Source organism: Tetrao urogallus (assembly GCF_951394365.1).
Source record: "Tetrao urogallus genome assembly, chromosome: 22".
NCBI lineage: Eukaryota > Metazoa > Chordata > Aves > Galliformes > Phasianidae > Tetrao > Tetrao urogallus.
In genome coordinates, this window is record NC_136835.1 from 5,421,881 (window position 1) to 5,449,525 (window position 27,645).

General features: G+C 46.0%; 1 protein-coding gene across 1 annotated transcript in view; it reads left to right on the plus strand.

The window, feature by feature from the left end:
* The window catches only part of ARHGAP32 (Rho GTPase activating protein 32), a gene marked incomplete at both ends in the record, with an annotated part of 105,416 nt that overhangs the window by 19,954 nt on the left and 57,817 nt on the right, over window positions 1-27,645 (plus strand). The window contains one exon of the mRNA XM_079545820.1: window positions 19,193-19,279. Within this exon, the coding sequence (XP_079401946.1) occupies window positions 19,193-19,279 (87 nt within the window). The remainder of the gene's footprint in view (window positions 1-19,192; window positions 19,280-27,645) is intronic.

Consider the following 27,645-nt stretch of genomic DNA (forward strand, 5'->3'; position numbering starts at 1 on the left):
TTTATGTTTTGTGCCTACTGTACTTACTTATAAAAATGGGAGTTTGTTTAGTTTGTGTGCCAGATTTGATGGCAGGGTTGGCATGAAACCATTCATGCATTAGCTCAGCTCTGCAGTGGTGTGTGTGTGTACCTTGTGTACCTCTGCCCTGCATTACAACCTCCTTCATTTATTTCCTGGTGAAGACATACAGACAGGTAGGACATGACCCAATCTGCTGAATGCCTACACCCAGCTACAGGTTTCTTGCTGGTTAAGGTGCATTCACGTGAGCAGTGCAGACATGCTCTGTCTGTGTTCCAGATGCGCTCTGTATCCTGCAGAGAGCATTTGCTGCTGCTGGTGGCATGGTCTGGGCTCCAGGTAGTTCTCATCTTGGAAACTGAAGAGTGCTTTCCCATCTGCTCATTCTGGTATAACCTCACACACTCAAGGATGCGTGGTGTGGTGAAGTCTAGATCAGTGCTTGAGAAGAATCTTGTCACTGCACTGATGCTTGGATGGACTGTCCTGCAGAGAGGAAGATCTAAGGGATGGCGGGGCATTTACAGACTGCATGTAACAATATTTGCTGTTAGAGTGACAGCATTTTGAAGCAGCTTGTGCTATGTGTGTACCAAAGAGGATGCTTCTAGGTCTGTAAGCTAAGACTCAAGTTTTCTGTTTGTTTTACTTGTGACAGAGACAGATTTGTGCAGAAGATTTTCTGTGAACCTAAACTTTCCCAGGGGCCTGGGTTCAGACAGGCGTTTCATTTTAAAAGGCTAAGCACACACACAGGCACACATTCTCACCCACGCATACTATTAGGATGTCTAGAAGGCATTTAAACATGTTTGTAGACGTTGGTAGTTGTGTTATTTTATCCCTTGCCTGGTGTGTCTGCAGCAGTGAAGGTTCTGTTCCCTCCTGGGCAGCCGGACTGAAAAGCTCTCTGGTCTCCATTGAGGATTCTGAGGATATTAATTACTCATTTCCTCTGACTGCTCGTTTCTGGCTATTGTGACAGCCAAACGTGCACATTCAGGTTGCTCCATTCAGGTTGCTCTTCTGGTAAAGCAGGATATAATCCTAATAAAACAGGGTGCTACTGTTGTACATCGCATTGAAGCAGCTCAGCAGTGTGCTCATCGTTTGGGTTGGTTTGTGGGTGATGGGTTGGCATCTTGTGTTCCCGTTTGTTGGTTTTGGTGTTTTTGATGGAATCTATGAAGGAAGAAGCACGTGATGCTCACATGCTTCTCCAAGACCTGCTCTCTATTGAAAGTACCACAACAAACTTTGATCCTAATAACTGTTTTTTTTTTCTTCTTTCCATCTGTCTACCATAGGAATTAAAGAACCATTAGTCAAAGCTAGATGACTTGCTGTAGGATGTGTTTTTAAGGTGTGAGGCTTCTTACAGCCACCTGATTTTTATTATTATTATTATTTTTTTTTTTTTCAAATATTTTGTTTCCTATAAGGAGCTTTTATGGGGAGCTTGCTTAGGTCCACTGCTCAGAGTCCCATTGGGTGCTCTTCTGGATGGCTGGGGATTGATTTGTGGGTTGCAGTCAGTGCTAACACCTCTCACTATACAGTGAGCTTTTGGCATTGCCACACTCAGAATTATGTCAGTAATAATTCAGAGGAAATAGTATTTCTTAATAAATACCAGCAAACCAGGTATTATAGCAGCTTGGAAATAAAAATAAATAGTGCCATATACTTTATGTATGTTCAGGATCCATGAACCTGCCTGGAAGTTAATTCTGTTCTATTGGAAGAATGATGAAGCTTATAAATACGGTTGTAAAACAAATTGCCTTCTAGAAAATCTCAGTTCTTGTGTAGGTGATCTGATCCAGAGTTGCCAGTCTGTGTTTGGATACCAATGAAAATGTTCATGAGTGCCCTTGAAATCCAGTGCAGCTGTGTAAGTGATTTTTATGGTGCTTGAGCATTTATTGCAAATAGGACATGTCAGAAAAGTTGGTCTTTAAAGTGATTTTGGACCAAGTTCCCATTCACCAACTTGAAGTAGTTGAAAAAAAAAAAAAAAAAAACAGAAACAACTTTTAACTGTGAGTCCAGGACTCTACTCTTAAAAGCTGGTAAATGATTTAGGAATTCTGTCTGCAGTGAATCCTGCAGTAATTATAGGTGCAGCAGTGCTGGGTCAAGGCAGGGAAGCCACTGGGAGCTGCAGCCTTGTGTTGTGAAGGGTTTGCATGGAAGAAAGGAGTGAGTGGGACCAGGACAAGGTGCTGCCTGCTGGGTGGGGGAAACTCGTGCTTATGCTTGAGAAGCATCAGATTGAGAGTCTCCTTCCATGCACCATCTTGTCTTGTGGCTCAAGGTTTGTTTCAGTGCCTTAACGTTTGTTTTCTAGCTCAATAGAACTTAGATAGGGGTTGGAAACTCTTCTTGAAGAAGGGAGCTCTTAGCCTGGTGTGCGTGTTTTGAATTATTAACGCATTTTAGCAGTAACACTAGAGCTGTGATGTGCACTTTGGATACCCCCCAAGCTCTGCTGCTTTTTATTTCCCCTGGTGCATGGCTCTGCATTTCTTCAAACTCTGGTAAGCCTCCCTTTATCCGTCGCTTTCTGGCTACTTTAAACTCAGTAGAGATTAAACAAAGGGAGAAGATCTTTTAAGAGCTGGAAATTTGGGGAATTCAGAGCTGGGAATTTTGTCGACGTGATTTCTTCTTCCTTAGAGAAAGGGAAGTTGGCGTAAATAAGTTAAATAGAAACCTCTTAAGAGTAAACTTGGAATTAAAAGCAGGTCTCATTGCTCCATTCTTTTTTTAACAAGATAAAGCTACATCCCTCCCTTACCTTACAGTGCTTTGTCCTCCATTGCCTGCTGTGCTGCTGTGAGCTCTCCATGAGAAGCGAGATATTTTTAAGATTAATTACCCATAATTACTATTCAGGCCCAGAGGGACCAAAAAATGATAGTAGCTTGCAATTGCAGCTGATTTTTGAAGCCTGCTAATTAGGAATTTACCTAATTACATCCCAAACTTTGCCACCTTTGGTTGTGATCTCATCAGAAGTCAGGTCAAGCAGTGCTGGGCTGGAACAGTACTTGAACTGTGAAGTTCTTGTCTTGACTCTGACCTCAGTAATTTCAGTAAGTGCTGGTCTTCTAACTTATTTCTTACGTAGCTGTGCTGCCATTTGTAAGGAAGAGACCAGCACGACCTTCCCAGCACTGCTTCCTTGTTGGGTCTTACACAAAATCAAATTTTATATCTGCCTTTAAAAGTCTTGACCAACAAATAAGAGTGCAGGGTAGGTGTTAAAGGCATTTGTGCTCACGAGATTTATTCTCACCTTTGTTACCCTGTGATTAAAGCTGTGCTGCTTGGAGGCTCTTCCCAGCTGCTGGGATGTTCCATGGTCAGCTATCAGTCCACACAGAGTAACCAAAGGTGCACTTTGAGGTCTCTTCACTCTTACTTAATAAATATTCTGCTTCATTTCCCCTCTAAAAGCTTTTTGTGAGGCTGTTTTTCTGGGTCAGCTTGTGTAGCATTTTTGTGTGATGTTCTTCTTCCTACCTGCTTTGCTTTGGGTGCAGTGTAAGATGCAGATGAAACAATTCCCCCACACACTGACATTCGAATTATGTTAAAATAGGTGTTCCTTTTCTTGCTTTCTCTCTTCCCTTTCCCCTGAGTCTGTTGTGTCTTAACTTTCTCAATCCATCTGTCATCTCTTTGGTTGCTTAGGAATAGCTGAGCAGTGGAGCTCTGAGCCGGCTGTAAGAGGAATTTCAGTGGTGCTGTCAGAGATTGTTAAACTTTTCTAATTGAATGAAAGCCTTCGGTGAGGTCATTTTCTCTGCCCTCTGTTTGTGTGGGGTGTTTTAGATTAAAAACGAAACCCAAATAAATTATCTGTTTGGTTTTCAAGAGTCAAGTGTTGCTTTCCTCTCGTGGAACTTCTCATGCCTACCTAATGTCATGAAGGTGAAGAATTTGGGTCATTCATCAGCTCTCCTTCAGGCAGCCCAGGAAGTAATGTTTCAATTTTCTGTTATGGTTTCAAGCAAACCAGGGAGAGAGGGAAGATTTCCATTTTTAACAAAGAATTATCCATGCGCTGTCGTAACTCTTTGTGTACCAAATGGATTAATTTTTAATTTTCCCTTCCAAAATCACTTTAGGTGTGGACAATGTACTGTACTTTTTGCTTAGATTAAGTGTGCATTTGTCTTGCAAATTGCTGTGATCAAATTAAGGCTTAAACAACCACTGCAAAACAAACTGTACCTTCAGCCCCCCGGCTCTGTGCTCAGTCTGTGTTAACACGAAGATGCATTCGGTGGTCGCTGTTTTCAGACCAACCTTCATGAAAAACCAGGGGATGGAAGCATAGTAAATGCCAAATGCACTGCGTTTCACGCAGCCTCATTTGTAAAGATGAGTGGCTGTTGATCTTTCCCACTTCTGGGGTCATGGGAGGAAATAAAGTTAAGTTTCCCCTCAGCTTTTATCGCTTCCTCCTGCCAGAGAAGGGGAGATTATTTTCTTTCACTTGCTGCTCCTTTAGTCAGCAGGAGGAGTTGGGACGTGGCCAGCTAATAAAGAATGCTTTTCCTGGGGAAGGAGTTCTCAGATGTGGTTGTAGTAACACTGATTTTCCCCCCTTGCTGCTTTTCTGTCTCAAGCCTGGTCCTGCAGGTTCTGGCTTGGAAAGATGTGTGCACGTGATGTGCAAAACTTGTTGGCTTTTGCCTGTAGTCTGCTTCTGAAGCTTTTAGTGCAGTTCTGATGGTGGCTTATTACCCACAGAACCCTGCCACGTTTACTCATTTTCTTGCATAAGGCCATGGGTTGCAGTGGGAGGATGTGCTTGTGCAAACTGGACTTCTTCATTGATTGCTGCTGCTGTATAAGTGTGAAAGAAGTGATATTACACAGCACAGCTCTTGATTTGGTCTCTGTGTTTAAAAGCAGTGTGACTGCCTCTGTTTGAGTACTTTGGAGGTGAGAAATCACAGAATAAACCTATCTACGCTCTGAGGAAGGTGAAGGAATCCGTAGGAGCTGTGATGGTGAGGAAGGATCGATGGTGGGATGAAGCAAATTGAGCTCTCATGGCACAGTGCTCTCCCTGCCATCACAGAGGTGGTTTGGGGGCTCTGTGGTTCCTTCTCCTCCCCTGGAACTCCTGAGGACGTTTCAGGTGTATGAGGTGTTCTTTCTGGTGCCTTTGGCTTTTATCAATGGGGGAAAATGTTAATATTGATTTAGCGAGGGAGGAAACAGAAAAAGCAAGTGAGCGAGAGCCTAATAGCCTGCAGTGACAAGGCTGTATCAATTCCCAGTTCTCTCAGAGGACTAACGTGCTTGTTTTTAGCAAATGGAGAAGGTGACTCTGAGTAAAACTGTCACTGACCTCCCACAGAACTTAATGGATTCTGGAGCTCAGAGCAGGAGGGGCAGTCATAACTAACTCTGTAATTTTAATGCACTTTCCTGGAAAGTCAGCAGTTTTATGAAATGCCACCTGCAGGAAGAGAAAAAGTATATATGTGTCTTGTGTAGCTGTAATAAATAAATGTACTTCTTCTTAATGTTTTCTTTTTACTATAAGTGAAGGCATTTCTCAATAAGCTGAAATAATAACATACTACAGGTTCCAGTTGGTTTCTACACTTAACTCATGTTGGCAGCGTGTAAAGCGAGCCTGTTTAGAAATGATGGCTGAGAAATGTAAAGCAGCCCAGATCCTGGCCCGTGCAGCATCCTGGCCCATGCAGTGGCTGCTCAGGGTGGCTGGGAGGGCACCTCTGTGTGCTGGGGGAGGTGGCAGTGACCACAGCAAGGGGCTGTGCTCTGCAGGGGAAGAAAGGGCGCTTTGTGTTGGGATAAAGTCACTTTTTCTTCTAAACAAATAAATAAATAGGCAACTCCTTTAATTTGAGAGGCTTTTTGTTTCTCTCCCCAAGCCCGTCCTTCTGGCAGAACCATCCCCATTGTCCCAGCACTGTAAATATTCCCCTAGTTGTCCCAGCCTTCCATTTGCGGCTGAATGGGGAAGATAATTTCCTCGTGTTTTCCAAACCATCGCCTGAGCCCTGCTATACTTTGTAGTGCAATGCCACCTAGTGTGCACAGAGATGCAGGGTTCTCCGGCTCTGGAAACTCAGGACAGCTGTTGTCATCAGCTGCAATGAACTTGGAGTGCCACGAGCAGCCATTTGTGCAAAATCTCATTTTCACAATTGTTTGGTGGTGTTGGAGTGAGGTGAGGGTTGTGGGTGGGGAAGGACAGGAGAAATGGTGATGATTTGCCCATCATAGAATCATAGGATGGCTTGAGGATGTGTTTTTTCTTGGCATATGCTGATTCTGTGTCCTTTACATGCTTCTTGATTGGGCTTTAGAACACATCTGAGGTTTTTCATCCAGTTTGCTCTTAGCACTGTTACCACTTGTGAAATGTGGGTATGAATCCCTTCTTGAGTTCAGATCCCACACCCTACCAGCCTTGGGAGCATTGGGACCTGACCTGGCTGTTCTTTGGACCTGCTGGTGAATAGATGTGGTGCAGGAGAAACAAGCCTTCATGTTCCCCAACAAGTGTTTAGCAAGAGAGGTCTGCTTGCAGGCGCTTCCTTTCCAGCACCAGTTTTGGTATCTCTGTGTGATGCCCAAAATGTTTAATTCTAGATACTGCCAGGAGGGGATCAGTGCCTCCCCAGGTGATGACTAAACCTCAGCACAGCACAGGCTGCCAGAGAGGATTAATTTCTGAGTAATCCCGTTTTGCTTTCAATTAATTGTGAAATCAGACTTTAATAGGGTGTGAAATGGAAACAGAGAGGTAACACCAGATGCCTTCATTTGCATGTGTTAATCAACACAGACCCAAAACAACAGCAACAAAAGCTGGAGCCCTTCACAATGTTGGGAACACTTCATGTTTGACCACGAACTTCCAAAGATGTGCTTTTTGGTGCATGAGTGGAAGGTCAGGAGCACTTTTTAAACATGCACCAAAGATGGCAGCGTCCTATCGGAGTCCCTGTGCTTCCAAAATGCCCAATGTGGTGATGGAAACCCATCATTACATTGAATTGGTTTTGCTTTGAACGGTAACGTGGAAAATATTTACTTTTCCCTTTTTGAGCACAGCCTGTGGTGTAACCAATATCACAGCAGGGTGGGCATGGGAGCTCGGTGTATCAGAGTGCCTCTGTCCAAGTGCCTGCTGTTATTATAGTCACCAGGGGGAATTAAGGAATGACTAAAGGTGGTTTCCTTTGGAGACAGACCGGGTTTTGCTTTTTGGTTGGCCTCCCAGTTTTAAGGGAACTCGTGTTGGAGTTTTTGCCCTTTCTGGTGCCAGGCAGAGGCTCTCTCTGTGATGGAATGCTTTGCTGGTTGTAGGTGCACAGTGAGAGGGGAAAAGTGGCTTTCCCAGAAGCCACGTATGTGCCAGCAAGAGCACATATTAACCTGTTTCCACATTCCTCTCCTGCCCTTTGCAGGAGATACTCATTTCAGGATCTGGTTTGCCATAGATTCTCCTTACTGTCCCATCCTGTAACCTCTGTGCCAGTGGCAGACCAGCCTGCACATCACTGGGGCACCACTTCTGTGTCAGCAATCACTTTTTGGTCTATCAGAGAGGAGTGAGGGGGGAGCTGGGAGTCACCCTTCGGATGGGTAAAGGGCAGCTGGAAGGCTGCTGATTACCCAGCTTTGCACAAAGTGAGGCTGCTGGAGAGGTGGCTTCAGCTGTAGCACTGAAAGGTGCCAACTTCCTTCGTTTCCTACTGTGTGTTTTCTTGGTGCACCACAGTGCTGTGTTTTTAGGTGTATGAGAAGCAATCTTGTCAGTTCTGCAAGCTTGTTGTGCTTGAAAACACAGCAGCCAGGAGCAGCTTCTGGTAAACTTCCCAGTGAAGTGGTCATATTTCCACATAGTGTATGGGCAGGTGGGCATGTAAAATGAGTTAATATTTATTGCAACTGCAGGCAGCACAGAAGGAAAGCTGGGAGAGCTGCACCCAGGGAGCAGTAGAAGGATCAAGGCTGGAGTGAGAGAGTTCCCTGTCATCTTCCTGCATGCACTTCACTTATTGGAGACATAACGAGAAAAGTGTGCAGGAAGAGAGCTTGTTTATCATCTATCCATCACTCTGCAGTATTGCACTTAAAATACAAACTTCTGGGAAATTCCTGCAGCACTGTGTTAATGGAATGAGCCCCTGCGTTAACACTGCTGGATGCCCATGTGACAATTTGCTGTCAGTTCTGTGCCAGCCCACCTCTGTAGCTGCCTGCACTCCCAGCACAGCAGCTGATGTGCTCAGCTCAGCTCCTGTTGGCTCCTGGAAGCAATCATGGTGACCTGCCTGCTTCTGTGAGCTGGGCTGCAGAGGTCAGCCAGGATCTGGCCAGGTCTCCAGTCAGACCTTGAAGTAAGAGCATGAAATTGTGCTGAGGAACTGTCAGATTTCTGTTTTAATCAGGGAGTTCCAAAGTACTGATATGTAAGGAGGGAGCTGGCTGTGCTCCTTCCTGCAATGGTGAAAGAAATGCCAGGCAAGGGTAGAGTGGCTGGCATAAGAACTGCATGCATGGTCAGTGCCTCTCTGTGGCTGCACCTCCATGTCCTGTCTGCTAGCAGGGTTGCTTTGAAGGTGCAGTGCTGCATGGTGTGGTGGTGGTGCTTTGGACGCTGATGTGACCACACACACTGAACAGGGAACCCCAAATTTTAGGCTCAGAGGAAGGACTGCTCTCCTTATCAGGTGCTGATTGATGAAATCCTGTTGGTGTTGGTCGCAGTGCAGACCCCTCGGACAAGAGAATGCTTCTAGCTGTTAGCTGAATAGGAGAGATTGTGACAGCAAACTTTTCATCGTTGGAATACTTGTTTCCTTTAGAGAATACATGTAGCAAAAACAGAGCCCCGTTGTGCTGGGACACACATCCTGCTTGGATCTGGGCTTGCACAGCACCGGGGACTTGAGAGGGATTTAATGCAGCTTCAGCTCTGCGCATTTTGATACCAGAGCAAAGGGAAGAGGGACGAGGAATCGGTTGCCTTAAACTGTGCTGTGTTTCAGGCATGTGATGGCAGTTTGCTGTCATTTTTTTTTTTTTTCCTTCTGAGCCGTAGCAGCAGACTTCTGTGCTGCGCCTGAACACAATCCCTGCATGCATTCCCTCCCTCTCTGTTTCTCTTGGCTCTTGTTAAACTCCACGGCTTGTCTTGTGGGACCTTTCCAATGAGACAGCGAGCGGGAGAGAAAGGAACGCCACTGACTTCTCTGCAGTGCAAATTGAGCATGAAATGGGCAGTGTGGATACGGCTAACGGGGCTATGGAGGCAGACCTTAAATGCTATTCATAGGCACGTTCATCTGAAGGAGCAGCAGCACCAGGAAGAGAGAAGGAGGAAGCCAAACTGGGGAGTTTAATGGGATTTTGCTGTCCTGGAGCTCTCGCCGTGCAGAGCCGATGCCTGGAAGGTTTTTTCAATTAGCTGCTGGGAAACTGAGGAGAGACCTGGAACTGCTAGGCCTTGGCTAGGGGAAGAAATATCCATGGAAAGAATAGATCATTGTAGCAGGGGTAAGTAGTACGCAGCCTTTCAGTCATCTCTGTGCTTGATATAAGATCCTTTTTGTTTGCTGACGCTGTGTAATAACAATGCTAAAATAAAAGCAGCTGAAAGAAAGCCTTAAGGACGGCACCGAATGTTAATGTGGCAATAAAGAACGAATGGAATGAGCTTAACGGGCAATGATTTCTTTGCACAATGAGCAGATGTAGTTTGCAAGGGCTGTCTTGTGCTGGAGATGTTAAAGATGAGCATTATGCCAGCTGTGGCACTGCTTGCAGAGGTTAACGCATGGCCTTTTGCAAGGTTCTGTGCTGAGCAAGTCAGTCTGAGAGGAGTGCTGATGAGGGAGGAGAAAATAGCTGGGAATGGGGCTGGGACAGCCCAGCACTGGGTTCTTACCTGTGCAGAAGTGAATGGCTGCTCTGATGTATTTATATTAACTTCAGAGACTCTCACACTAATTAGAGAAATGAGGGGCAGTGAATGAAGGACTGTGCTGCATGTTTTGGTGCTGGATGTGCTCCGAACTGCTGCTAACAGTGCCCAGAATGCTCCCTTTGTGATTTAAAAATGAAAATACTGTATAATATATTTCCTTCCCATTGATCCTTCATGCTGCTGCTTTAAAAAAAAAAAATATCTTCAGATAATAAAGCAGCATCTTTTGCTTAAGAGGATGCACTTTTATGAACTTACAGCTGCACAAAGAATCCTATAAGCATCTGTATGTGTTTCTGTTTGACAGTGAGGTGGAGCTGTGTGGGACACAGATGTGGGTGAATCTTTAACCAGGTGCAGGGACACGTAGTGATGTTGATGGCAAGCACAGAAGAATTTACAGCAGGGAACTTATTGTAGAATGGCATGTTTTGTTTTTCTCATTCATAACCACAGAACTGGACAGGATCAGTATTTGCCTCCTGGATTTTCCATATGCTCACCACAGGCAGTTCAGTGCTGTCCCAAACTCCGCATAGGCAGTGCACATCACTATGCAGCATGCATGAGGCCCTTGTGAGATAGTGGTGAGAGGTACCCTGGCACCTTCCTTGGGAAAGCTCAAGTCTCTGTAAGCACTTGAGATGTGTTGTAACCCCTCCCGTTGTGCTGAATCAGCTCTCCATGTCTTTTGTGCTGGAGAATTGCGACTTGAAGCCCTTCCTGTTTCCTGCCTATCTGCTCCCTGCTTTGCACGTGGCCCAATGAGCCTCTTATTGCATGCACCACATTTGCATATGTGGATGAGGGCATCTCTTTATGTAGGATTATTTTCTGCTTGTGGTGTCAGGCTGAGTGACACCTCTCATATGAGCTTGTGGTTAGCATGACACAGAATAGCTGCTGATAAAGTTATCTGTGTCACTGTAACGTGAGCTGCAGAGCTGCCGTAAGTTGAAGAAGCTGAAGGTTGCTGCTTTATTCCTGTATTGCAGAGCAGGACGAGGAGGCTGATGTGGATATTCTGCTTTCAGAATGCTTTGCTGTTTGCATGGCACTGCCTCTTGTGTGCAGAGTTCAGGAACAGAGAGAGTTAAATGAATTATTTGGAATCTATCTAGTTGACTTGTGCAGGTTTCTTTCCCCTGCAGATTCCTTCCAGCACACGGCTGTGTGTAGCCATGGCTTTAGCTTCTTTCCTTCCTTCTTTCTTTGTTGTGTTTCACACTCTGCAAGCTGTGAATTGCCAGGAAACAGCTCCATGTGCTCTGGAGTTCTGGGGGCCGAACTCCCAACAATGTGCAGCTGCAGACCTCAGAAGTTCAGAGAGAGGAGGGATTGGCAGCACTGTGCCTGGTGCAGGGCATGATGTGCTCTGGTCCGACCTGTGCTCAAACTCCTTTACATCAAAACCAACCCAACCCCCTCTGCCTGTTGCTGGAGGTGTCTGTGCCAGTGTTTGCATTGACATTTTACCAGCAGTGTAGCATGAGTGGGATCCTATGCCCTTAGTCATTTAAAGCATCCTTGCAAATGCTTTTAATGATGGAAATGTTCCGTTTGTGTGATACGTTGTTTTATAGAAAATGAATTTGGAAGAGGTGACTTGTGTACCTCAGGACTATTTTCATTTCCTCCTGGCCACGTTGCCCTTCTTGCTTGTTCCCCCCACCCTGTGTCCCCTCCCCAGTGTCTGTGCAGTGAGCCATGTGGGGCTGCAGAGCAGCATTGGCCAGTGGTGCTCAGGCAGGTGTTGGTGCTCAGCATGGGCATCGTGCTGCTCTGCCTGTCAGAGCTCCATGCTCTCTGAGCAACAAAACAAGCATTTAATCAACAACACGCCATAATAGAGGCTCTGTATTTACTGGAACCAGATGCATGTGTATCTCTGAGGCTTTACCCTATGAGCTGTTCTTGCCATAGCTATTTTGATTTCCATCATAGATGCGTTAGCTTTTCCCCTCGTGTTCTATCCCACGGTCTGTCTCTTGGTGGAGCTGATGGAGTCAGCATCAGATTGCATTAATTTACCCTCTGGTGCTTAAGAGTACACTGTGTTTATCCCAGGGCTGCTGTAACCAGGAGCCTGGTTGGCACAGCACTGAGCAGCACCTAGCGGGCTCTGCTGAGCGTGGCTTTGCAGAAGGAGCAGGAGTGCCTGCACCCATCTGTATTCTCTGATACATTCTGGCAGTGATGCACCAGCTGTGGCCACAGCTCCTGGATCCAGAACTTGGCTTGTGGCTGCCATGTGGAACTCAGTGCCCCGCTGGATGCCTGGCAGAGCACAACCACCCCACACCCACGGCAAGCTCTGGTCTTAGTGTCGTGTTTCATGCTGTCTTCTGAAACCTCAGGCACTGGAAGTAGCTCCCCCACAAGAAAGAGAGGAGAAAATGAGATCATCATGGAAGCTAAAAGCACACATCTACTTAGGAAAGAAATCTGTAAAGCAATCTGGTGGCAGTCCTGCATTTTTCCCATCTCTTCTGCAATTTCATATGGACCTCTATCAGATTTTAGCATCTCTGCGTCAGTAGGAAGGATGGTTGGTGTTCCCCAGGGTGTTGTTCAACGTCTTTATAGTGATCTGGACAAAGGGATGGAGTGCACCCTCAGCGTGTTTGCTGGTGTTACAAAGCTGGGAGGGGTGGCTGATGCACCATAAGGCTGCGCTGCACTTCTCTGCAGGCAGCTGCATGGAGCAGGCTGTTGGGGTAGTTTGTTTTTAATAACAGCAGATGCTTTAATTTCATGAAAACATTCTCTTTTCAGACCCTAAGAAGTTGTTTCTGCCTAATGGAGTCCCTAATGGTTGCATCTAAGAAGTTTTTATGAATATTTTATAGGTTATGAAGATCGACCTTCTTACACATTTGGAGGAAATAAACAGGGGAGACCACATGAGAAAACACTTGCAACTCGATACAGGAAAATCTGGGCAAAGTAATTCTGATACAGCTCTGTGGGACTGTGTGTCTCAACAAGCTTAGGCATCACATATATTTGGCTTAAGAATTAAAACAACAAACTCTGGCAGCATAGAATTAAGCTGCCTGCATTGGCAGCTGAACCTTGGATCAGGGACTCAGGGTGAAGTCTTTTGAAGTCGTGCATTTCTAACTGCAGTCAGAGCTGAAATCCATCAAGGTTAGGCTTGAATTCTTCTTCACAGAAGTACAAACCGGATCCTGCTGTGCTTTGTGTCTGAGAGCAGCATTACAGCAGCAGGCATGGATGACACCACCTCTCCAGAACCATGTGGAAGTGGCCAGGAATTGCCTTCCATCTCTCTTGCTGTGAGCAACAGGCTCAGGACAAGTTTTTTTCCCCCTGTTTTCACATTTACTTTCTATTACTGGCATAGTGCTTTAGTATTTCTTAATCTTATTCTTTTTGTCTAACTCATTACCTGTGATACTCAGGGTTGAATGTCTTGCACCGATCCTTAAAACGAACTTAAAAACATGGGGACTGCTATGTTTGCAGAGGAGTCTCTGCTGGCATGAACACGAGTGCTACATCCCCTGTGCTGTGGACTGCTGCAGCTTTGCAAATCCTTTCTGACAAGGCGTGCTTCTGGATGTGCATGCACACAAGCACCCAGTGAGCCACGTGCAGTAACCCAAGGTGGTTACATCACCAAGAAAACAAATTCTTCGTTCTCAGCTAGAGCAACATAATGCAAATCAACACCCGTCAGCCTGATGCTGATAACTTCAGTCAGTGCTAAAAGCAGTTGTTGAATTTCTGGAGCTGGCTGCTGCTGGCACGTAGGCGCCGTGCTTTCTGACTGCCATCTATTGGGGCTGTTCTCTGCTCTGCCTGAGCAAATGCAGCTTCCTGCTCTAAAGGCACAGCGTGAGCAGAAATCTGTGAGCAGCGGTGTGCAAACAGCCTGGGTGACCTTTCTCCAGCATTACATCCTGGAGTCAGCCTCTGAGGTGCCAAATCCAGAGCTGATTACTTCTCAGGAGATGCTGCTCTTTGCTGCCTCACAGGGATGCCATTTGCTCACCACCTGCAATGGCTGCTCAGGTGGATGGAGGAGCTCCGTGTGCATGGATCCCTGCATCCTTTCCTCTGCCTTTAAAGTCTTCCTCCCCAGCAGTTTTGATTTGCAGAGAAGCTGAAGGGATTCCTCAGCTGCTTCAGTCTCTCAGATGGACAGAACTGCACAGCGTGCAGGCATTGCCTCTGGGAGCTTATACTGAAAGCAAAATAACAAAATAACCCCAAAAGAAACCTGCTGTGGTGCCCAGAAGGCACACATGGAGCCTTATTCTGACCTCTGGAATGTTTAAAGCAGCTGAGGGTGCTGCTATGGGTGAGCACCTGCCTAAAGCCCTGGCAGGGTTTGTTGCTCCATGCAGTGATGCTCAGCTGAAGGGATGCTGACTGCTGAATAATCATGCTGCCGTAGGAAGGAAGCATCTCTCATGTAATTGGCAAACTTAAAATAGTTCTCTACGTTACTATGGGCAAAACACGCTTCCTGTAACCTTTTAAATTGACTTAATGCTTGTTCTTATTAAAGTTAGGCTTTCTGAGCACACCTGTGAGCTCATGGGAACTGGTTTCTGCAAGGAGGAGAATTTAAGCCAGCGTTTAATTTCACCCTTATCTCTTGTGACCTCCTTACTTGGAACAGTGATGTTTTCTTTTGTACTCTGTGCAGCCCATGTGGAAAAAATAGGCTGTCTCCCTGCGATCCGTTTGCCTCTTTACTGCAGAGGAGCAGCCGAGCTGAATTCCACGTACAAACACCAAGCTGCATTCCTCAGTGCACCTCAATGCCAATGTTAGCAAACCTCCAGCATTAATCTAGGTGATGTTTATACCCCATCGTATCATAGGAGCTTTACAAAACTGACATGAAAACTCGTTGCTTGTTGGCAGTGAGCACACAGCATCCCGTGCACACGAGGTGTGCAGTGAACAATGCTGTCGCAGCGCTGCCAGCACAGAGCAGTCATCCAGGGCCATGGCAGGAGATGCTTTTCTTTGAGCTCTGTTTGATTTCTGCTGCTCTCAGGTGCCACTTTGGGGATTTCAAAGGCGCTGGTTTTAAAGAGCAGCCAATAAATGGAGCTTCAGATATAGAAATATTTTGTGAATGTTGCTCTCTTGGCTTTACTTTCATCCTTACTTCTGAATATTTGTGCTTGGGTAAAGCTCCTGTGCTGGAAGTTCTGCTCTGGGGCCACAGCTCAGCATGAAAGGGATAAAGCAGAAGATGGGGAATAGTGTGGGAGTCAAATAAGTACATTTAGCAAGATAAATTCTGGAAAGGGGGAAGAAGGCCACAGGTAAACACATTTTGACTGTCAGAGAAGTTAGCTGGAACATGATTCACTGTGCAGAAAGATTTGCCATTGTAGAATTTCAAATGCAATAAAACAATGACTTTGGATTTATATATATATATATATATAAAAAGAGGTTTTGAAGGGTCCTCCTTACAGGAGAACCCAAAGCAAGGAATGGATCCAGCAGAGAGAAGGTGAAGTGTGTGATCAGCAGGGTGCTTTGAAGGGCACTGAAGGCGCCGTGCGCTTGGAGGCTGCAGCTGAACAGCTAATAAAAGGTTTTTCTTTTGCACCTCTAAATTTGATGAGTATGAAGACATCCTCAGGATATTTGGCCATACAGTTATTTATTTATTCTTGTTAATAGAACAGGGAAATATTTCACTGGAGAATTAACACCAGATTTCTTGCTTTTGACCATCAGACATAGCTTTCACCCAATTCATACTTCCTAAAGCATTGCATAAAGTTGGCATTTGTCCTGTGGTTTTTTCCTCATCTGATTTGCTAAATTGCACAATCATCGTTAATTAACGAGAGGACAGACATCGAGGAGATATTGGAAGCAGTGGTTTAGAAAGCAAAGAAGTGCATTGCTGCTATTGTCAGAACAAATCAGATGTAACAGCGCTTTGGAAACTTAATGAGCTTTTGCTATGGCTGAGTTTGAGCAGCAGAAGTTTCAGCTGCGTGTGCCTGGCTGCTTCAGCCAAGGAATTAACCTTAAATTCCATCTTGGAAAAGCATAAGAAGATGACCAGGTTTCCTTGGAACAATGACACATCCTCTGCCAGGGAGAGCGTCAGCCTTTCCACTGACTTAAGGCTCCTGGCAAAAAACACTTCTTCATCGTTCTGCCATCTCGCCATTCCTACAGATGTGTGCTGTGTTTGAGTTGAACCCTGTGGAGGTTTTGCTCACCCATGGCTGTGTGGGCAGCTCAGCCCCATTCCTGGCAGCTCACTGACCCCCTCCCTCCTGCAGCACTGCACCCGGTGCTGCTCAGCACAGCTGGATGCCCCCAGCACCCAGTGAGGCTGCACTCAGCCTGATCCCTTCAAGTAAATTGAATTGTAATGTTATGAAGCCTTGCAGTTTTTCTGAGTCTAGAGAGGGCAGTTGTGTGTTCATTTTACATCTCTAATTATTTTAGTTGGCTGTGAAAGGCATTTTTCACATGATGAGAACATGCATTTGCGTTGTGTCCTTCACAGGTAGGTGCAGTTTGCCCATCACTGCACAGCAGCTGTTGTGGCAGTAATGGATGCGCTGCATTTCCTGCATGTAGACCCAAAGAAGCGACATGTCAGCAGATGCACCTGCTGCTCAAGGTCTGGGATCCACATGCCATGCAGACAGGATCACAGTAGGGCTGACCCTGTGCAGCTCCAGACAAACAAATGAGACTCTAAAGCGCCTGCTGCTTTGCTCCAAGCTCAGACCTGCCAGAGTTTGATGCGAGGATTATTCTTGGAGCAAGAGCAGAAGGAGCTTCCAAAGCCACTTTGGAGAGGACAGCTGAGAGCATTTGTTCTGTTCCTTGCTAACCTCATTCTGCACACACGTAGACTTGTGGAGCTACCGTGCTTTTGATTAAGACTTGTGTGCGTGCCATATCATAACCAGCTTTCCCTCCCGTGTTGTTGTTTATCTTTGCAAGAGGAATGACCAGTAAATCAGTAAATCACTCTGCAGGGGACTCCTGTAATCACTGCCTTAGCTGCTAGCTTACTGGAGATGAGCTGCTTTTTCTCTGGTGGTGAGGAGACCACAGGAACCAGCAGCATTTCTAAGCCCTGCCTGTAAATGTTATCAGTAAAGTCTTGGCGAGGAAGTGCTGCTCTTTCCTGGCAGAACTGTGTACCAACAAGGTATGTAACTTCATTTTGTCTTCCAAGTTACCAATTTGAAACTGTTGCCATTGGAGTGGATGGGTTCAGTGAGATGGTGTTTGCTTCTAGGACTGGTTTCCTGTTCTTGGAAATCTCTGCTGCTGTTTGGTCTGTTTTCATTAGTCATTGCTGGGCAGTTGTTGGTTGCCTTCAGTACCACTGCAGCTTTTTGGTCAGTGGCATGCAGTGATTTAATGTCATGTAATGCAGGAGGAGGAGGAGGAATTCCACACCTGCTCCAGGGTTTGGTATGTCAGTATGTGCAGAGCAGAGACCCACAGGCTTGTCTTTAGCCACATAAACCAGAGCAGACCTAATGCACTTGTACTCTGTAGGGTGTTTTGTTTGGAAGATATATTGATCTTGGTCACCTTGGAGCAGCATTAATGGATATCTATTAACAAAGCAAAACAAAAGTTAGACACTACTGCATTGCTTGTGGGCCCTCTCAGGAGTTGCTTCAGCCTCTGCTTTAGCACACATAGACCAGGAGTTTGTCTAAGGGGACACTGAGAAGCCCTAAAATGAAAGCAAGCTACGTGGGTGTGAAGGCAATGAGTATAAATCAGCAGCTTAATCCTCAGGTAGCTCTGCTCTTTCAAATGAAAAGCGATCTCAGTTTGCTGTAACTCAGCCCTCCTACACACAGGGACTTCACGCCTACGGATGATTCACTTTCTATTTCTGGAGAGGTCGTGTACAGACTTGGCTCGACATGAATCCCAATGGGTGCACGTTACAGTGTGTGTGAGAGGAAAGGTGATGCAATTCCACCTTTGTCTTAACCGCACCCGTGACTTTTCCTACCCTGTCTCACATTGCACAGAACTGGGTCCTGTGCATGTCAGGGGGCTGCTGCAGGTGTGTGCTGTGACTTCGTGGCTGGGCTGCTGGCTGTCCTGTCCACAGAGCTGCAGGGATGTGCTGTAAGGAGGCAGGGCCTGGAATTCTATCGTGGGCAGATGGAGTGGGTGCACGGACCCTAAATAAGCACAGGGCACGTTAAGGGATGGAAACTTTTCTTCTTGAGTAGGAAACCTGCTTTTGATTGACCTGCAGCTCCATGGAACCTGACAGACATGGAAAATATTGCCATGTATTGGCTTTCCTTTAACTGCATGTTTGGTTTGAAAATGTAGTAGCACTTCAAACACGAAATTTGATAGTAAATGATAAAGCGATGGGGAACCCCAGTGAAGAAATAAGTTATTGTTATCACATTCATGGCAGCATGCAACACACAGAAAAGTCCAACTTACAGATATGTCTCTTTCTAGAATGCAGTTTTTGGGTGTAATTAAGCTCACCATGTTAAAGACCCCCTGAATTTGGGTTGATCTGCAGGGCTCTACTGCGCACCACCTTCATGAGAACGTGGGAATGTGTCAACATTGTGAAGTTCTCATTGAAAAGCTTTTGAGATGAAAGTTTGCTCTGAAGGAGGAAGGAATCAGTGGGACCAAAACAGTGTCAGGAAGCCAAGAAAAGAGTGTGCTAAGAAGGTGGAATGGGAAAAGGCCAAGAGTGGTCAAAGGGGATAATCTCATGGGTTTTCTGGAGAAGGGATGGATGAAATTGGAGAGGATCTCTGTTATCTGACATGTGAATAATTATGGAGATATTTTCAGGGAACAATTAATTTGCAGACTTCTAAGCCAGACGTTTAATCCCTGCCTTGAACACTTTGCCTTCCTATGATTGCTTTATTTTTGAACCATGTTTTTTATTTTTAAGCTATCAGGTGAGATGCTGGAATCCAATGGCATCAGAGGGTCTGTGCAAGGCATGAATGCTGAATATTTCCTATCTGATGACTGCAGACAGGCTCTGCTCCCCGCTTCCCTGAGACTGAGTGTCTTGGAGCGAGCTGATGTGACTGCAGTGCTGTGTGCGTTGTCCCATGGCTGGCTCAGCCCTGCTCACTGACCTGCTCTTTCTCTCTCTCTTCCCACCCTCTCCCCATTCCCTTGCAGCTTTCGCTCCCAGAAGAACAGAGCGAAGTGATGAGGAACGGCTGTGAATCCAAGGAACTTGTCTACCTTGTCCAGATCTCTTGCCAGGTAAATGCCGTGTTTTCTCTCCCCCGCGTCGTTTTGCAGCCCATGTTTAGTAACCCAGCCTTGTAATGTTTTGATGTGTTTCCCTGCAGCACGTGTGGGTTTTTCTCCACTTCCCTCCAGCTCAGCCCTCAGAAGGATGCTGTCTTTAGTGCTGTGACCAGCTAGTCTTAAGGAAACAAATCCCTTGGGCAAATAATCCCAGCCCCAGTTTGTGCAGAGCTGCACAGCATGACCCAGGGCCACAAGCATGCACGCTTCAGTTGTGTCTGTGTGTGTGTGCCCAGCAGCTGAAGGGAGCACAGCAGGGATGCAAGGGGAGGAAATCCATGTGCAAGGCTGTGGCTGGTGCTGGTGGTGAGGCTGCTGTGAGCCGTGGGTCAGATCCACCCCCAGCAGTGACACCTCTGCTACTGCAGAATCAGAGTGCTGTGCACAAGTGGATCTGTTGCTTTGTGCCTATCTGATAGAACAGGGGTGGGGTCTTAGTAAAACACTGTGTAATAGGCTATCATGTTTTAATAGACTGAATGAAATGGTTGTCTGTGGGAGACCAGTTGCGTTGGCAAGTTCCATTGAGAATTAATGCCTGCGTTTGGCATTTTCCTGGTCTCAGCATAGCAGTTCTTTTCATGATTCATCTCAGCACTTCTTGAGCATCCATCTCAGCAATTTGTACTGAACGTTAATGGCAATCACCGTGGAGTCTCTCTCTAAAGCTCTTTATGTGGTTCTGCTGACCTTTCTTGGGTACTAAAACAAAGAGTACAGAATAGGGATGTGTGTGCAGCCTGCACTGGATTGCGTGGGGCAGAGTCCAGTGACTTCCAGTGAGGTTTTTCAAGGGATTTAAGGAATCTGAAGACTTCAGATATCCTCAAGGGTCTGTAGGACCTGCAGGATATGTGAGAAGAGGAGCAAGCCCTGGGAGCTGCAAGTAGCAGTGAATTGCATGCATGGTTTGGGTAGTGCTGTGGCCAGTCTGAGCCCAGCTGTCCTGCAGTTTGTCTGAACTGCTGTCAGCCCTCGGATGCTTTGTGGGGATGTCTCAGAATGCTACTCAGAGAGCTGATTTCTCTGGGGTCAGCATGGTGAGTCTGCGCCTTGCACATGGGAGATGCAGTTTGCAGCCAGGCTGAACAGAGCTGCTGCCCAGTCGATCCAGAGGCTGCGAGTCGTGCCCAGCTGCTGAGCTATTGCTTTCTTTTTCAGTGTTCTACTAAGCTAAAATGAAAGCACTGGGAGTTGGCCTCATCACTTTAAAAGATGGGCACAGAACCAGTCACTTTTGCATTTAGGAATCCTTCTGACCATCTCGAATGTCTCCACGCCCCAAGTTTGTGATTCATCTCGTGTCAGTCTGTGCCTGTCTCTCAGATCCTTGCGAAGCTGAGAAACTCATGGCATCTGGATTCAATGAAAGGATAGGCATGAAAGGAGCTGTGCAGCTGAGTATCATTTCTGCCGTGGAGATACTTCACCCCTGACATCTCGTGGCCTCCCCTAATGTCCAGGGAAAGATTCCATTCTGTCACGCAATGGATCTCAGTGGCGTCTGGATGGGTTTGGCTCCACATTGGAATTAAATGGGAAGTGTGAAATAGCTCATGGAATGATAGTGCAGCAGAGAGAGGTTTTGGCAGGATGCCTTTGTATCAGGCCAAAAATATTGAGGAGGGGGAAAAAAGCCTATAAAACAAATTTCACTTTGCTTGCCCTTTGGATGTACTACTAGTATTGGTGTCCAGCCTACCGCAGCAGATTGCAAAAGTCTCCTTGATTTCTCAGATGGACACAGAGAAAAGCGGTTCTGCTAATTAGAGTTATATCCATATGCATTTAAAAGCTTTAAAATAGCTGTTTTGCAAAAGCAGAAAATAAAGATTCACAGACTGACCAAGGTTGGAAAAGATCTCCAAGATCACCCAGTCCAACCGTCCACTTATCACCAGTATTTCCCACTAAACCACATCCCTCAGAACTACATCTAAGCGTTTCTTGTACACCTCCATGGACAGGACTCATACCCACCTCCACGTGGTGCACAGCAAGAGCATTTTTGATTGTTTGGTGACTGCTTTGCAAAACCTTTGCAGATAAAGTTTAAAAAAATGGAGATGTGTGAAGTCAGCTTGTGAAATACAGACTTTGTGTGGGCTGCAGGGGGTTCTGAAAGGCCATTCTCAGCTTTTCTTCTGCTTAGAGATCTTAGGAAATGAATCCAGGTTATTAGCTCTTAAGAAGTGGAAATGTATGGAGAGCTGTTCCACGTGGGTTTGAGAAGTGGAAAGGTGGGATTCTTCTGATTCCTTTGAACACATTTAACCATGAAGATTAGCAAATGGCTAAAGCAGTGTTGTTAGTTGTGTTTGAGAGATCTGCTAATGGGTTTCCTTTGTTTTGCTTTGGTTTTTAGAACAGCAAAGGTGGATCTTCCTTTTCTTGAGGAAAATTGCACTGTTTAGCTGATTTGTACAGGATTGCTGTCAGGAAGTGTGCAGTTCCTGCTGCTGACTGATTGCTGCCATTAAAACAAATATAAATGTATTTCTGTGATGGAAGAAGGAGTGGGTGAGTGGGAAAAGAGAAAGAGCCTTAGAAACAGTTTAGAAATGCTTTTCTGGGAAGAGGAGCCCTGCGTTGAGTTTGCGTTTTCCCAGTTTGAACACCTGCATTTTTGCTGGGAAGGAGAACATCTTCAAGGAACGTTAGGGATGTTTTTTCCTGCAGGAAATAGAAAAGCATGAGCCAGTTGGATGGGTGGTGTGAGGGCTGTGCTGTGCGCCTGCTGAGCTCCATGGGCAGCAGCTGCAGCAGTAACTGCAGCCCTTTGGGGAGTGCAGTGCGTGGCTGAGGCCTGCATGAGGTCGTGCTGTATCTGTGCACTGTGAAGGCTCTTGGACAGTGTTTGCAGCCCTTGCTGACTTCCAGAGGGATGAGCAAAGGTCTGATGATGGTCCGTGACACAGAGACCGAGTGCCACACTGCGCCCTCAGCTCCCTGTGTCACTGCTGGGTGCTTCCCATGGCATCGTACCCACGTCCTGTGCAGGGATGCTGCTGCATCTGCACCCAGCTAGTCTCAGGGCATTGAATTCTCAGTCCCAGCGTGGCTTTTCTCCACGTTTCTGCTCACGTTTGCAGACCTCGTGCTGGCAGTAGGTTGAGCAAGTCCATGTTGTTGCATGGGATGCACATTTCTTTGCACTGTTCCTGTTTGTCTGCAGCAGCCGTTGCTGTCTGTGCTGTATTCATTTTGATTGATAGAATAAGGTCTCTGATGCAGTTCGTGAAGGCATTTACACAAATATCTGCCACTCGTATCTCCCGGCTCTGCCTTGCACAAGATTCCAGCTCGCAATCTCCTGTCTGAAGAACAGTTTTGCAAAACCCTGAAGGCAACCTCACCCAGCATCCCGGGGCTGGTAGTGTGGTTGCAGCAATAAGTGCTTCAGGGCAACGGGGAGAGCGCCAGGAAAAAATGAGATCCGATAGGAAGAACAGTCAGGACTCCCCATCCTGGGTGGTTTGTGGGGAGAGGAGAGTGGAATATATGTTCACAGAAGCAAATGTCTTACTCAGACTCTAATGTCTTAAGTGCTGTTTGCTGATTCAGTCTGCCTGTGAGAGTCCTTATTGGAAACCACAACTGCTTGCAGTAGGATTTTTGAGTCAAGCGTTCAGAAATCTTTTGTATGATTGTTTTGGTTTTTTTTTTTCCTATTTTCCCCCTCTTAAAGGCTTGTTCTTTAATGAATAATAGCTTTGTCTTGTGTGATTGAGCCTCAAACACCTCGAGTTATTGTGGAAGTGCTGTGAAATTTCTTCCTGTGAAAAGCTACAATTCTTTAAGCAGATGGGACTCTGAGGGCCAAATTCTGGCACACAAAATGTATAATTGTGTATGTGTGCATCTATCTGTATTATATATATACATAAGAGATTGGGATAGATCTATGTGGAGCATCCATGCTGGATCCTACTCAAGGCAGAATCTCTTCCTCACCTTTCTTAACATAGCATTTGCTGCCGTTGTTGTTTAAGGAAGAGTTTGCAAAACAAAAGCAGTTGCTTTGTCATTGCATTGCATTGTAAATTCAGATAATGCTTTACCTTAAGCCCGTTACTGAGTCCCAGCAGGGATGAGCACTGGATTATTCCCCCCATGGCTGGTGCAGCACTGTCTGTAGTGGTGCAGCCAAACCAATAGGTGTGAAATGAGCACACATTGCAGGAGGGTGTGCTCTGCTTTCTTGCCTGAAGATGACTGCAACAAAGTGCCTGGAGGAATACAGCTTCACCACCCAGTTTGCATGTGAGATTTGGGTACATCACATGCCTGAAAATCCCAGTTGTGACACCTGGTACCTGTTTGTAACTCTCCCAAAACATTTAAAATCCTGACTGTGAGCCTTCATGGGTCAAATATTTCTTGCCTGTCCTTCCAGATGCTCTCAAATGTTCAAACCTCTGCCTTAAGCATTTCTCAGGATGAGAAAGGTTGTTCTGTGTTAGTCAAAAGAAAGCAACCGAACTCCTTGTTCCTGCCCTACTAATCCATCACTTGATGTGCTGTGCTTGAATGGTTGATCTCAGGTCATACACTGCATGCCTTCCTCTCTCAGTAGCGATAAATAAACGTGAAGTGACACCAGTGGGTGGGGTTAATAAAGAATGTATGAAGCTGGCAAGCAGCCTGGATAGAGTGGTTGGGTTGTGTTCAAAGCTCAGGCACTAGCAGAGCACTGGCAAGGTGTAGAGTCTGCTCCAGGCTTGGGTCTGCTCCAGGCTTTCTGAAAGTAGAGTAGCATCTGTAGGGAAAAGAGAGAAGAGATTGAATTGCATGAGAAACCTTTAAGAATGACATAATTAACATCTACATCTATTACTCTGTAGCTGTTATGATAATATTAAGGGATAAATTCATTCATTAATTAGGACGATTATCATTAAGGACAAGGATCTGACAGGCTGTGCTTTGGAGCTTTGCCACACAGCAGTGATCTGGGCAGGGCAGCACTCACATCCATCAGACTGACGCTGTGCTGTGTCCTTTCCCTTCTGTAAAAGCATGCTGCACCTCACCCTCCCCATTCATCGTGGGGTTTATGTATAACTCTGCAATCATGCGTTTCCCAGGGTGGAAGAGTTGTGCCATTTGCTCACTTTTGTCATTCACAGTGTATTTGTGCTCTTCAGAAGTTAGCTGCTGCCTTCTGTGCTGCAACAGTGTAGTGAATCCAAAAGCAGCACTGCCCCGACCAACAGCAGCATCTGTGTGAGCTGCCCAGCCTGGGGGACCCATCCTGCCCTCCATCCCCATCCACAGAGCAGACTGAGCACCGACAGCAAGAGGTGAAAAGCAGCTGGGATTTGCTATTACAGTTTTCCCATTTACAGCACTCTGATTTCTTTCTTCTCTATTTAAATACATATATTGAAAAAATGGGGTCAGTTTGGTCCTTTCTCAATTCTGTATGCTCGAGATGCAGTGACGGGGTTCTAGCTGTGCACGGATTTGGGGTTGAACAGTTTATTGAGCAGCACTGCAAAGATGAATGCTGTTACAGAAGTGCTTATGCTAATAGCATAATAATAGTGAATTCCTTTGGCAGGTGCACATGTAGGTGCATTTCAGGCTGCCCCTTCAGGATACCAAAGATGAAGGCTTGCTCTGCTCTGTCCCATGAAGCAGCAGAGGCTTTTGGGATTCTGTGGTGGTTTGTTCATGTCACGTCCTTTGAGCATTTTGCCTTCAGAAGGAAAGCTCTGAATTACAGAGATCAATCTCCTCGTATCTGAACTGTATTCTGTTTAGCTCTGAAGCAAAAGTGCAATTCAGTGCTGCAATCTAAGAGGACAGGACAGCCATTGTGGTTTCCCTGTGTGAGCGATGCGTTCTGGCAGGGCTGGGGCTGTCATATGGGGCTGTGTGGACGAGGCAGGGCCTGCCACAAATGGAAGGGAGCAGTTGGCTCCGAGTGCTGCGGGGAGACATCAGTTCCTGCCCTCAGCTCAGCAAGTGGAAATGCATTGCAGAGGAGCTCTTTGTCCTCAATTTTACGTGTTTGACAACTCCAAGAGCTGGGTTTGGTTCATATCCCAGCTAGGGGGAACTGTGGGGGATGTTCTTGTCTCTTTTGGTTGCATCAGTGTTTATGCCTATGCTGGTTGAACACGTGTGCATTTGTAATGGCAATTGCAATCTGTGTCTGTTTACTTGGGAAAGCTGAGAGCCGCTTGGGGCAGAAGTTTCATGCAGTGTGATCCTCTGCAGGCTGCAGAGCTGCTTTAAGTGCTACAGAAAAGGGACTGAACGTGGCCACATCCCACCACTTAGCAGTTTTTTGACTCATTACATTTAAGAATGAAGGACTGTTTACCTGAGCAGCTGGGCCAAGCAGGAGCTATTTCAGCTTTGTAGAGAGGAGCTGCTGTACTTGGCAGCTTGCTTTTTTTTTTTCCTGGCTGCAAGATCAGCAAGAGCCTTAACAGTGCATCCAGTTTTCTCTCAAGGAAACGTCAATATTTTTACTCTTAAGAAACTTTTGTAGCTAGCCTTAAAGATTGCACATACAGTAGAATGAAGAGAATCCCTTTGGATGTCACAGTTGGAAGTCAAGACTTGACAACAAAATTATGCTGCATTTAGCAGCTTTCTAAATTGGATCAGTGTGTGAGAGTGCCACTGAAAAAGGATGACACTCCATAATGGTTTGTTTTGCTGTGGCCCTTTGTGAGGCACCTTGTGGGATGGGAAAGCTGAGGTTGTGAGAACTTCGGGCTTTGTCCTTACTGGCAGAGCTGCTGGCTCTTAACCCAGCTGCTTGCTAAGCAAGCATAAGGCAAAAAAGGAAATAATTCATATTTGCATGTTTTGTTCACCTGTTTGATGGAACATAACACAATTGACAAAACGCTAAACGAGCAATAAGATAGGAAACATCTATCTTCTGATTGTAGTGGGTGCAGATTTGCATTTGAAGCATGGCACAAGTCAGTGCCCCGTAGGCTTCTCCACTTCCTTAGCCGTGGAGGAGGGTATCTTGTGAGCCTCCAGAGCTGCCCACTGCAGACAGGCTGGGATGCACTCCTTAAACATAATTGCAAACTGATGCTTTTGCATGCTGCAGAGCAAGCTTGCAGTCATGAGCTGAGGCTCTGACAGATGATGGAGGCCGACTTTCTTCCTGTCTAATGGTGCATTTTTAACCAATTTGTGGTTTTTAAGAGTACTGTGTTTATTTTAAACTCTGGTTTTCCTTTATAAAAGACCCCACCAGGGATATTAGCTGTTAAGGATGGCCTGTCTGCAGCGCTTTGTCTCCTAGCTCTTGGCACCAATCTATCTCTTGAAAGTGGTACGTGCAGCTGCCAGCAAAGCAGTTATGTTTCCATTTTGGCTGCAGCTCCAGTTCAATCAGTGCTGCTTCTCTTTCTCTGCTTTCTAAATAACGTTTCTCCTTTTTATCTGCTTTCCTGGAGTTTTGGTCAGCTGCGTCTTTGACTTATAGTGGGGCTCTCTGACCTGTTTAATTACTCCACTGCTGATGGCAGCTGTAACCTGGCTGGTTTTCATTGGTTCGTTTTTCAGAGCTTCTTGCTTTGGGACCTACAAAATTTTTGCTCTCTGGCAATTAGTTTTAACAAAACCTTGCTTCTGTTCTTCGATCACTTGAAAAAAATATCTGCTGTTTGCTTCAGTGTTATGCCCAAGGAATGGGATGCAAGAAAACCGAGTTCTATATCTGTCTAAGCTGCTGTCAGTGTAGCAGATCTCAGGCAAGTCGTTGTGAAAGGGCTTTTTTGATTTGATTTGGTTTACTGACCTCAGGGAAGTCATGTTCCAAGCTTTTCTGTTTGTGCTGTTCTGTGTGGTGCTCGCTTGCTTCGATGAAAAAGTGTTTCTTCTCTGTGGGTCCGTGCCCAGTAGATAATAGCATGTTGTGGGCACGGGGAAAAGGCAGTTTTGTATTTCAGTGTGTTCAAAGTCCTCGTAACGATCAGCAGGTATCTGGGGGTTCACTCGCTGCCTTGCTACCTGTGGGATGCAGGTAACATTTTGGTTCCTGTTGCATTGCAGTTGGTCTTATTAGTGGCTTCAGAGCATTTCCTTTGTGGCTGTGTGTCCATGTTGGTTCTTCCTTTAATTTTCTGACATGCAGACAAGCTGTTCCCCCATGCCCTCCCCTTCACCCCTGTGTCTCTGTGACCCTTTGCTCTGATGGTGTAATTTTATTCAGGAGGTGATTGTTACCAAATTGTTTGAATTATACCATGTTGGGAGAGCAGGGAATTTCATTCACATGTTGAGAGTTGTAAATCCTGCTTCAGGTTCGCTCTCTGCCAGCCTGCCATTTAGAGATAGGT